This window comes from Lampetra fluviatilis, chromosome 22, assembly GCF_964198595.1.
Source record: "Lampetra fluviatilis chromosome 22, kcLamFluv1.1, whole genome shotgun sequence".
In the NCBI taxonomy this organism is placed as follows: Eukaryota; Metazoa; Chordata; class Hyperoartia; order Petromyzontiformes; family Petromyzontidae; genus Lampetra; species Lampetra fluviatilis.
In genome coordinates, this window is record NC_136296.1 from 12,452,483 (window position 1) to 12,464,503 (window position 12,021).

Sequence of the window (12,021 nt, forward strand, 5' to 3'; positions counted from 1 at the left end):
TTCTGTCCGTTCAGTAGTGGAAACAAAAGACACAGAAATTGAATTAAATTCGCAACCGAATGCATCGATTCTTTAATTCTCGAACCCAACAGAACCAGCACGTCTCGCTCCCCACTCGCTCCGCGGACGCGGTTACGCAATTACGCAGTGCGGGGCACGCATAATCAGAGTGCACGTGTATACTCTACTCTACAGTACGATCTGGTGCACTCTATACGTACACTCTAGTCTACATACATACACTCGAGTACCATACACTCTAGAGTCTAGGCTAGAGATTTTGGTGCAATCACATCGCGTGCGAAAGGGCACGTGTGGTCACACACACACAGACATCAACGCACGCGAAGCGAGGGGTGCAGGGGAGGGACTGCGAGCTTGGACAGAGGCTGCGGGCTGGGAGACCGAGCTAGGAGTGAGAGAGAGAGACTGTGAGCTGGGAGACCGAGCTAGGAGAGAGAGAGACTGTGAGCTGGGAGACCGAGCTAGGAGTGAGAGAGCCTGCGAGCTGGGAGACCGAGCTAGGAGTGAGAGAGAGAGAGACTGTGAGCTGGGAGACCGAGCTAGGAGAGAGAGAGACTGCGAGCTGGGAGACCGAGCTAGGAGTGAGAGAGAGAGACTGTGAGCTGGGAGACCGAGCTAGGAGAGAGAGAGACTGCGAGCTGGGAGACCGAGCTAGCAGAGAGATAGACTGCGAGCTGGGAGACCGAGCTAGGAGTGAGAGAGAGAGACTGCGAGCTGGGCTAGAGCCTGCGACCTGCACAAGAGCTGCCAGCTGCGAGCGAGGAAGCCATCGGAATGCGTCGCTGTACGGGACGTTGCTCCTTGGTCTTCATCTGCGCCCTGCAAGTGGTGAGTGACTTGAGATCCATTCTCATCCTCCTCCTCCTCGTTTCTCCCTTTATTCCGCTTCTGCTGCTGCTTGGTCCCGCACCCAGGAACCACCCACGCATGATTCTGATACCGCTGCTGCTGCCGCTGCTGCCGGAGCACCAACGGTGGCTCGAACAGCAGCGGCAGCCAGACTCACCGCGGCATTCGAAGAGAACAATGCAAAGCGCCAACACGACTACCATCACGCTTGTACTCGCGATTAACACCGATTAACACCGCCCCACAGCCGGAGCGAATGCCACCAGCTCTGCGGTGGCGTGTTCGGGTTGCATCGCGCTGTGTTCGGCACGATGTCCGACGTTTCGGTTCACGTGCTTGGGTGGAAGCTGCTTCGGTGAATTCAGTTTTTGAATACGCCCCCCCCTCCCCCCCCGCAAGTTCCAAAATAACCTCTCGCCAGGTGCTGCGAAACGTCGAACAACACGCGGCACATTCAGACAATAGTCAGAAATCAGGGAGTGATATTATTGTAATAAGATGACGTTTCTGGCAATGGCCCTTCTTCCGAGTAAAATAAATAACAAGTCTGTGTATGTCTCGTGTCGCCGTGATGCATGTTATGTACCATTGTAGTCTATTGCCTCGACGCGATCTAAATCAACATCGCATTGCGCCGAGTTCCACTTGGGGAGTGATGACGCCACATTCCGTGGGGGACCCGTGAAACGTTGGACCATTTAACGAAAGAGAAGAGATAGGAACCTTCAGCCAGCAGTGCATTGACCATGGCTGATGATGATGGTGATCGTTTAGCCATTTAAACGGTGCAAACTGTAGCGCGCACGCCTCTGCGTGCCACAGATGTCCATCACGCACGCGCACGCACGCGCGCGCACAGAGGAGTCGCGCGATTTGTTGAGCGGGCAAGGCTCTGCGGAGGGATGGACGGTCGGGAAACTCCTGCGCCAACGGACTTCGCGAAAGGCCCCGCGAAGCAGCTGTGTTTGTTAACGTTTGCATGCCCTGTTCTGTGCGCGAAGGTAACATTCTAAAGCACCGGCGGCGGTTATTTACTCTCTCTCTCTCTCACACACAAACACAAAGACTAAGCTCCCCCGTGTAGCCTTTGAACAGACTGTTTTGGAAAGTGCCGTTGGCGAGTAGCACCTATGAAGGACGATACGGCGCACGAGTGTGGGCCAACACCACGCCCGTCCGCCTTTGTCTCCCCAGTGCTGTTGTTGACACACCGCACCAGGTGCTCATTTCAGGCGGAATCGACCGAAAGAAGGTCCAGGATAGGTGCAGTTATCTCCTCCCTCTAATTTGTTATTTTTATTATTATTAATGGGATTGGCCAGACATCCCAATCAAATGCAGAACTCTTCAGAAAACGAGCATTGAGACTCAGTGAGAGCGCTAATGTGATTGCGATTACACGGGTGCACTCATCACATGATGGCACTCCGGGCTCACCGTCTTACACATGGCACGTGGCACGTGGCACGCTTTGAATTTTACATCCAATTATTTTGCTGGACGTTGACGGTGGCTGTTGTTTCTGACACATCGGCCACCGCCATAGGAATGTGGAATTTCCACGAGTAGCTCAGGTGTGTCAACATAAGATGAGCGCCAGCCTAGGGGACACTCTGAGGTCACTTTGACTAGTCTACTCTTGATGTGTGCGGTTGTTTTGTTTCTCCCAAAAAAAGAGACGTGGCCATCGAATAAGAATCCACATTTTAAGCGCCCGTATCCGTCCGGTTGTGTGTGGGTCTGTCAATCGCAGCTCGTATGAGAGAATGTTTTGTCGCACAGAGTTGGGTTGTAGCTCGTTCCGAGCACAAGGAATCAGGGACCTTTGCTACTGGCAGTGCGCTTTGTGCATTCTACAAAACGTTAACCGAGGTCAAAAAGAGTGACAAAAATTGTTGTTGGAGGAGGGCAAAGCCAAGTTGTGGCTTCGTGCAGGGCTATTGTGTAAAGGCGCAGCCCTGCAATGCTTTGCTCACGCCACTGCCGGCGGAAGAGTCTCCACTAGAGGGAGCTCCAGAGAGCCCCTCTGGAGGGCTTTTGTCTTGGGAGAGATGCCAGCACCTCCACTGCCGTGTAACCATTCACACAGAGCCGGGGTGCTGGTGGGATTTAGGAAACTTTCTCCATTATTATAACCGCCGCGCCGGGAAATCGGATCGCAGCGGTGACCTTTGGATTGCTGCTCACCATTACACCACTGTGGCCGCATCCGGAAAAACGAAACGTAACGCAGTCACACGTCTGTGCGATGGGACGCCGCCTGGAACTCTGCTTGTGGGATTGAGCCGCCCGTATCGCACAGAGAGCTTAGGTTTTTGGAAGTCGCTGGTTATCGTTGGCCCTACGCACATACTAGATGGGTGGGGGGGGGGCGAGGGGGATTAGCTTTGGCAACAATTAACATCTAATTAATCTTGCTCTTCCTCCGGTGGCAATTAAACGAGAATGTCCAATCAGTGTTACGTGCTGCGGCATCATCGTTACTATGCGGGAAGCGTCCTCACGTGGTCCAGAGTGAATTTGTAATAACCGAAACAAAATAATCTCCCTATTATACGCGTCTGCGGGAGCGTGTTTAATTGGAGGTGTTGTGGATGCCAAGGCTGAAAATCCAGCAACAACTAAAATAAATAAAAAGGCAGCCACGGCAAAGCAATAGAGGTCGGTTTACGAGTAGGGTTCGAGCCACGAAGAAGATTAGCAGTGGTTGCTGGTTCGCTAGTTTGTTCGGCTCGTGGCTGGCTGCCTGTGGTCAGTGTCACGAGTCAGTGGCAGGGCTAGGACTCGTGGCTGATTGGCTCGCGGGTTAGAGTGAGAGGAAGGGCGAGTATCTGCTTGTCACACGTCGCATTTTCATTTTTTGTTCCGAGAATGCGATGCGTGTGAGCGTGGGCCCTGGTGCGAAAGGGATGAAAACGGCGTCTCCCGCGTTACACCCTCAATGTATCCCCTCTCCCTTCGTGGCCCGGGACGTAGGACCCCTCCCGCCACATTGGCCCCGGGTGCAGTTGCACCGCCTGCGCGCTCGACAGCTCCCTCGCTGGTTTGGTTGGTGGCTGCAGCTGATCGGGAAACACGTTCTGAAGCCCGCAGCTGCCAAGTCCGCGTACAACGTAATGTACGGCCCCTTTGCTAATCCTTTCACTGCTGGACAAGGGCCTTCACATGGCACGCGGGTCGTGGAGGTAGTTTGACCGTACTTCAGCACGTTGCATAAACACGGGAACATAGGAGATACAGTGCAACAACTCGTCTCACACTGCTCGCTGCTGCCCACCACCTTGCCTAGCAGCCTAGGACGGCCTGTCCGTGTGTGGCGCTCACCTGTCCGAGCGCGATCCAGGCTCAAGCCCTGCTTGGAATCCCGAGATCTGACGGAACGGGCGCGTTATGGGTGATTTGGTCACAGCTAATGATGACGATGTTGATACGAACGATGATGCAGACGAATGTGGTGATGATCGCGGTGATGACGATGTCATTATCACGACGACGGCGACGATAACGAAGTGGACGACAAATTGCAGATCCCTGGCTGGGATTTGAACTTGTCACTTCACTCGCTCGCTCGCTCGTCGCCTGAGCTGCCCCGCTGCGAGCCCCGAGGCCAAAGCGAACCCCGCGGGCGGCGCGTTCGGCGCGGCCACGCGGCAGCTGCGGCGGCGTCGGCGGCGCGGCGAGCGCACAAAGCGGAGGCGCTGAGCTGCTGCTGCTGCGGAGTCGGCGGCGAGGGGCGTCGCTCATTAACGGGACGGGACCGCGCTTCTCTCTTCTCTCTCTCTTCTCTCTCTCTCTTTGTCAACACAAAGCGGCGGCGGTGGTGGCGGTATCGGCGGCGGCGTTTTAAACGATGCCCCCCCCCAACCCTAATTCGGGACTCGCCGCCGACACCGCGGTGGGGGGGGGGGGGGGGGCGACGCGCGAGCCACGAGGGAGTCGCTCCCGGTCGTAGCGGCGACGCGCCCGCCGTTGATGCTCCCCCCCCCCACCCCGACGGCACCTCGCCATCGCCGCCTTCCTTCTGCCAGGTCCCGCAAGCTGTTGCCCAGTCGATGCCCGGCGCTTTTCCTGGATCCGCTCTTACTTTCTGATCGCAATCCGGCTTTGGGTCTTCTCCTCGTCACGCAGGTGGCAAGTCCTTTAAGGGTCACGGTGACAGTCTCACTGCCACTAACGCTCTTCCCCTTGGTCACCAACCTTTGATCGATGCCCGTATTGGCAACCTCCCTGCACACGTGTGGCCCACCCATCGTATCTTATAGCAGCCCTCCGAGCTTCGTTCTAATCCGAATAGCCAAGTTGCTTAACCATATCTTCCTCCGCCCTGCGCTTGTGCCCCACCCATCACCACCCTCGTCTCGTGCTTCGCTGTCTCCGGCTGCGGACGATAAAACTCCAAATTCGACGACGAAAAACAACAACAACAATGTCCCTGACTGCTAGCCAGAGCAGCTCAAGTCGTATGGGGAGGGGTAGCGCACAGCCCGGCCATCACGGGTCATTTCAAAATTAAGCAAATTCGGACCGTGAAAATTCGGCACACAATGGGCAGCCCTAAAGAAGGGCGCCGCGGGGCGCTTCGCGTCCAGGCCACAGCAGAGAGAGAGCGCCGCTCGGATCGCGCGCGACCTCCCCACGCGCTTGGGCAGCCACCGTGGGGCGCGTGGCCGCCCGGGGCACCGCCCGCATCGCCTGTTGAGAGCGCGGCGCGGAGACGCCCGCGGTGGCCGAACGAGGCGCGCGTCGATGCCCCCGACGACGCCGCTCACGGAGTCCGTCAACGGACGCGAGCGCGCAGCACGCTCGGTGCGCTGCAGAGTCAGCGCAGGGCGTGGACGTCGTTGTCGTGTCGGAGTGCGGGAGGCGAACTTCGCGCGCATCCCACCGACAGTCCAGACAGCAGCCACCGTGACACTCAGCCAGTGGACACTCGCCACCTTCCACGGCGCGGCTGCGCCCCCGATGCACACCCCCCCACCCTCGTCCCCTGCTGATCGGTGCCCCCTGTAGCGAGCGAGGTCGCCAGGTCAAGTGGCGTAGATGTCGAGCGCGCAGGCGGTGCAACTGCACTGGGGCACACGACCCGGAGATGCCCAGGCGCCGGGCTCCAGAGACACAGACAGACCTACACAGAGACCCATAGACTTACATAGAGATCCAGAGACTCACGCAGAGACCCATAGACTTACATAGAGATACACAGTCTTACACAGAGACCCATAGACTTACATAGAGATCCAGAGACTCACACAGAGACCCATAGACTCACATAGAGATACACAGTCTTACACGGATACCCATAGACTTACATAGAGATCCAGAGACTCACACAGAGACCCATAGACTTACATAGAGATCCAGAGACTCACACAGAGACCCATAGACTTACATAGAGATCCAGGCTCTCAGCTTCCGGGATCTGACGAGGCCGGGGGCGTTCTGCGTGATTTGGTGATGCGATGTTGAGCGACGGTCTTTGAGTGAATCGATATTCTGTTGATGGCGACGACGCGGGAGAGGACGCGTGCGGTTGGCTTGGTGACGTTGGTGGCCAGAAACCTCGATGATGTAGAGGTGAAGGCGCAGCCCTGCAATGTCTCGCTCACACCACTGCTGGCAGACGGGCCTCCACGAGAAGGAGCTATGGAGAGGGATTGCCCACGCTCGATGCCACCACAAGCACGCGACGTGATGATCGACCGTGGTGTAGCCCGCTTGGAGGCAAGAAACGTGCCCATCGGTTCCACTGCCTGGAGGTCTTAATGGAACCTATGACCTCTATATTGCAGGTCCAGTGTGTTGACCAGTACACCAGGGTAGCGTCCTAAACGTCAACGCAAATGGAAAGAATTTCCAGCATCAGCTGAACCGAAAATATCTTTCTTTTCTCTCAGTGACAGTAAAAAAAAAGATCAAGGTCAAGAGGTCATCAAGGCCAAGGCTGTTGATCCCATCGCGCCTCCAACCATTTCCCACCTTCTGCTACATCCCACAGCTGTTCCAAATATGACCCCGACCTCTGAGGTCCACTATGACTCCATCTCACCATCTGGCTATCGCCCATCCCCTTTGTACACAGCCCATGCACACTTCCAGGACCGCTTTCCAGTCTGACCACCACCACCACCACATCTGTCTGGCTTTAGCTCTTAGGCCACTGACCTCTGGCTGCCACTACAATGCTCGTCTCGGTCGCCTGCCCGCCTCCTCCCTCCACCCTGCACGCGTGTCCCGATTAGCACGGTTGGCTACGTGCGATGCGAGAGAAGTTGAACGTACACACACACACACGCGTGCCACCCATCACAACCTCCTCTAGACGATCACATCTGCACCAGTTTGCTGGAACATTCTCTTCTCAACTTCCAAGTTGTTGATCCTACGCTGCTATGTTTATGCACGAACGATGCATCCCCTCGTACAGGTTCATTTGGGTTAGATCGCGTAAATATATAAATGCCTGCGTGTTAAACTATTAATGTGTCGTTAAACCTGCCACCACCCGACACATCAAATTAGTAAGGGGTTTGTCCCGTAAACAGAACGTGCCAATTCGTGACTAGCACAGCACACCGGCGTGTTGGAGAGTACGACGTTTCGCCAGTAATTACAACCAGCATCATCAGGCAGCAGCCAGAGTTGTGGAGACATTCTCCTGTTTTCTCCTAATTACTCCTAATTACTGGCGAAACGTCGCACTCAGATTGTAAATGTTGTGGATTTGCTCTCCAACACACCGGTGTGCTGTACTAGTAAGGGGTTTAACGACACATTTATATTTACGCGATCTAACCCAATAAACCTGTGTCATGGATGACATTGGTCGCGACGGCCTGCGCATTAAACTGATGCACCCTCTGCACGCGTGCCCCACTCTTTGCAACACCCTTACTCGTGTTCACATCTGCAGTGCTTTCTCTAAGCCACGTCCTGTCGCTACCTTTCTCTAATCCCTACAGTAGGCACACAGCATCCAGTATACCTCTCAGCACGGTTGCGGCTATCCGTCACGTGTCACCTACACCACTTTACCAGTGCCCCCCCCCCTCCAGCAAAATGATTGAGCGTGAAATTAAGCCCTGAGCATAAGCCTGGGGTGTGTCATTCAGACTCTGTCTTCTCGACAGACGTGTTCTTCACCTGAGGACGGCTGCTTGCGTTGTGGCCGAAACGTCGTGAGAATTATTTTATTATGTTTTATTTTTATTATTTTATTATTTCCATTCTACGTGACTTTACTGAAAGAACCAAGAAGATAAAAAAATACTCACATCAGTAAAAAAACATTGTTACAAACAACAACAACCACAACAACCTGTTATTTAGTTGTATCGTGAAAGTCCACCGCAGTAGCGACATTCAAGTATCACCAGGTAGGGTCCCGAACGATAGATATCTCAGTTGCCAGACTCACCCTGGGGTCACCGGCACAAGGGCTGAACGTCTGTCCGCGTGTGTGCTCACATTGGTGACGATGATCTCAACCAGTCTTGGGCCCTCCCCTAGGTCGACTCAGCCTCAAACGAGAACCTCGTGCGGGGTGTAAATGTCGTCATCGGGGAGAGAAAATGCGGCCGGGTGGGGTGTTACCCCCCCCCTCGCGTGCCACTTTGGCCATCATCAGTGCTCGCAAACAGCACTTGCCCCCCCCTCCCCCACAGTCTGTTAAGGTTATATGGGGGATCTTTATATTTGCCTTTGTGTGTGTATATCGGTGCCTGCTAACAACACTTGCTCCAACAGTTTATTAGGCTACACAGTGACCTTTGTATTTGCTTTGTGTATATATATACATAAACATCGTCACTGGAGAGACAAAGGCGGCCGGGCGTGGTGCTGGCCACCCACCCCCTCGTGTGCCGTGCCGGCCTTCATAGGTGCTACTCGCTAACAGCACTTGCCCCAACAGTCTGTTAAGGCTACACGGGTATCTTTGTGTGGCCCCAATGTTGTTTAGACCACCAACTCAAAGAGTTGAAAAATGTGTCCCTCCCAAGAGGCTGGCCACCAGTTCAACCGATTCCCCGATGAGCATTTTGAATGTGGGAGGAAGTCGGAGTGACTCAAGATACACGAGCACACGAGGGGATGTCACTTAAGCTGTGTGCTGGCACAAACAACAACAACAACAAGACGAATAGTGCCCTTTAATCAAGAAATATTCACTGAGTCTCGAGCATGTATTTTTTTTCTGGAGGGTGCCACTACATTGGGATGTTTGGCCAAATCCACAATTGGATCTCTCTGGCTTCGTGTGGAGGAGGAGAAAACCAGAGAAAAAGGAGAAACCCCAGCACCGCGCCATCTCCTGGTCACACCTCACTGCAGCCTCACACCTACAGCACCTGGCAAGCCCTGTTGCTGGCTCGCGCATCCAAGCACTCACCAGGCTCAACCGCTGCGTTTTGCTGCCGAGATCTGACACTATCCCGGGGCTCGTCCAGGGTGATATGGTCATGTGTTCCTACTCGGGATGAATTTAGGATAAACATTTTCCGTAGTTTGGATTTTTAAGGACAATCTCAAATCCTGTTTTCGTATAATTTACACGACGCGCCAATGCGAGATGTCTTTCTGCCAAGAATCGCGAGGTCACCCGGTGCCACGTGGCATCACATTCGGTGGGAGACGCTCCCAGGTGATGGCCCCGTGTCCGGATTAATCCGCAACACATTTTCCCATAAATCCTCCAGAATGTCGCGTCGCGTCTTATCCACAATTGTCCAATTTTTGCATTAATTCCACCCCCCCCCCCCAAAAAAGAATCGGCGAACACATCCCCCAATGTAACGGGCCCCGCTTTGCGTGTTTACCGAGATGCACACAAAATGCCAGGCCCTCTATTTGCCTTGAGGCTAATGGCAAATGAAGCGAGCATATGAATGGATGCCAGATTGATGGATGGCTGACTGCACGCACGTATGAACGGAGAGATTAATTTGTACTTATTTATTTAATTTCGCCATCGACGTCTTGCCGTCTCCGGACACGCACGCGCACGCGCGCACGCACAGGTGCAGCTGCACCACCCCAGCTCATAGTGCAGGCGGCCTCAGCCTAATTACATTGAGAGCCCGTGCTAGTGCGTCCTGGGGAATGAAGGAGATGACCCCTGACCCGCGCTGCTCGCTCTCACGCATACAAAGGCAAAGCTAAAGACCCTCGCCCCCCCGTATAGGCACACAAGCTGTTGGGGCAAGTGCTGTTCGTAAGCCCCCCTACAATGTATTTATATATACACACACAAAAATACAAACATCACTATGTTGCCTTCATAAACTGTTGGGACAAGTGTTGTTAGCAAGCACCTATATATACACAAAGGGCAAACATAAAGATCTCCCGTATAACCCTAACAGACTGTTGGGGCAAGTGCTGTTTGCGAGCACCGATGAACGGCACGCGAGGGTGGATATGTCGAGCACGACGCCCGGCCGCCTTTGTCTCCCCAGTGGCGATGTTCACACATCGCAACAGGGTACTCGTTTGAGGCTAAGTCGACCTAGGGGAGGCCCGGGATCGCTTCAGATATTCGTCACCGGTGTTGGCCGTGAGCGGGAAATCCAACTCGGGTCTCTGCTGGCTCGCTAACGCAACAAGCCTCACAGGAACGCGCACAGTCGCCCCATTTGTACCAACATCGCCGGCGATTACCGAGCAAAGCTGATGATTTTTTGTTCTACTTTGATATGTAAAGCGTGGCCTTGATCGGACCGTGGGTGCGACCGCGGCCGTTTTCCCAAGCCGATTGTAAAAGCTGCCTCCCGCTTCTGAGAGCGGCCCGGCTCTGCACCCATCGTGTGTCGAGAAGAGAGAGAGGGGGGGGGTGTGAGAGGGTGGGGGGCGACTCACGCGATATCTGTCCACGACTTCTTACGGCCGCCGGACGAGGCGAGCAAGGAGAGGGCATCGCACGGCGGGGCACGCGAACTTCCAACTCCGACACGAAGCAACGCGTGGGGCGGGTAGGGTCAGGGTCAGAGCGAGGGGCTAGTGGATGGTGGGTGAGTTGGTTAGGGGTAGGGGGTAGAGTTCGTACGATTGGCTGGTGGGTGAGTTGGTTAGGGTTAGGGGGTAGAGTTTGTACGAGTGGATGGTGGGTGAGTTTGTTAGGGCTATAGGTAGACCGAGTACCAGTAACTGTAGTGATGGACATTTTTGAAACGACTGGACTTGATAACTCACCGGATTTCTATAGATTTCTTCAGGGTAAATAAGGATTCTGATTCAGTATCTGGTTGGCTAGTTGGTTAGTTGCAGAGCTCCTACTAGTGGCTGTTTGGCAAGTTGGCTGTCTCCATGATAAATATGCTACTCTTACTTCCAGGAAGAGGGGTTAATAGATCATGGAGGATACACAAATCACAAGCATCACGTTGACCTGGGCAGCACGCGTCACGTGTCACGATGGTGGATGGGACAAGACTGCTCATGGAATGGCAGTCACAGGGAAACGGGAGGATGTGCCTGGGAGCACGACCGCCGCGGAGATGGAGCGAGGAGATCAACTTTCGTGCAGGAGTGAGAAGGATTAGAGCTATGAAGGATGGAGAGGGAGGTTTACATCTCGCAGTGACGAGACTGTGTGGAGTGGTGGCGCCGCGGTTAGCGCACTGTGCTCGGAGCCTGGTGACCAGAGTTAGATTCGCAGCGGTGAGTGATGTCCGAACTCGTTTTGGGTCCCTTCCCTTGACCAATCCGCACTGACTAGCAGCGTGGTAAAGTATTTTCAGACGTGACCGATACGGCTCGGGGCGGCCTTCGAGACGCAGTCAGACGATAGACCACGCCAGCGACGGCGGCGATGACGGATGATTGAAGAAGATTCTTCCCATGCGGAATTTAAAAAAAAATTAACTACATTTGTCGCACGCATTCACTCAATGACAACGCACAAGCCCTCTTGGGCTGGCAGGTGGGTGGGTGTGTGCGGGGGGTGGTGCCATCCCCCGGTGACCGCCAGAAATCCCAGGAATCCTGTCCGCACGCCCCCCCCCCCCCAGCGTGCGCGCGGCACGCGTGGGGAGACGTCGCGCAGCTGCCGAGACCCTCCGATCCCTCCGATCCATCCGATCCATCTGATCCCTTCGATCCCTCCGATCCATCTGATCCCTTCGATCCCTTCGATCCATCCGATCCCTCCGACCC

The 12,021-nt window shown here is 54.7% G+C and overlaps 1 protein-coding gene across 1 annotated transcript in view; it reads left to right on the plus strand.

Annotated features, from left to right (window-relative positions):
- Positions 1–537: 537 nt before the first annotated feature.
- The window catches only part of LOC144938638 (sodium/potassium-transporting ATPase subunit beta-1-interacting protein 3-like), a 75,104-nt gene continuing 63,620 nt past the window's right edge, over positions 538–12,021 (plus strand). Inside the window, exon 1 of the mRNA XM_078866622.1 lies at positions 538–852. Coding sequence (XP_078722748.1) covers positions 799–852 — 54 coding nt within the window. The 5' untranslated portion in view covers positions 538–798. The remainder of the gene's footprint in view (positions 853–12,021) is intronic.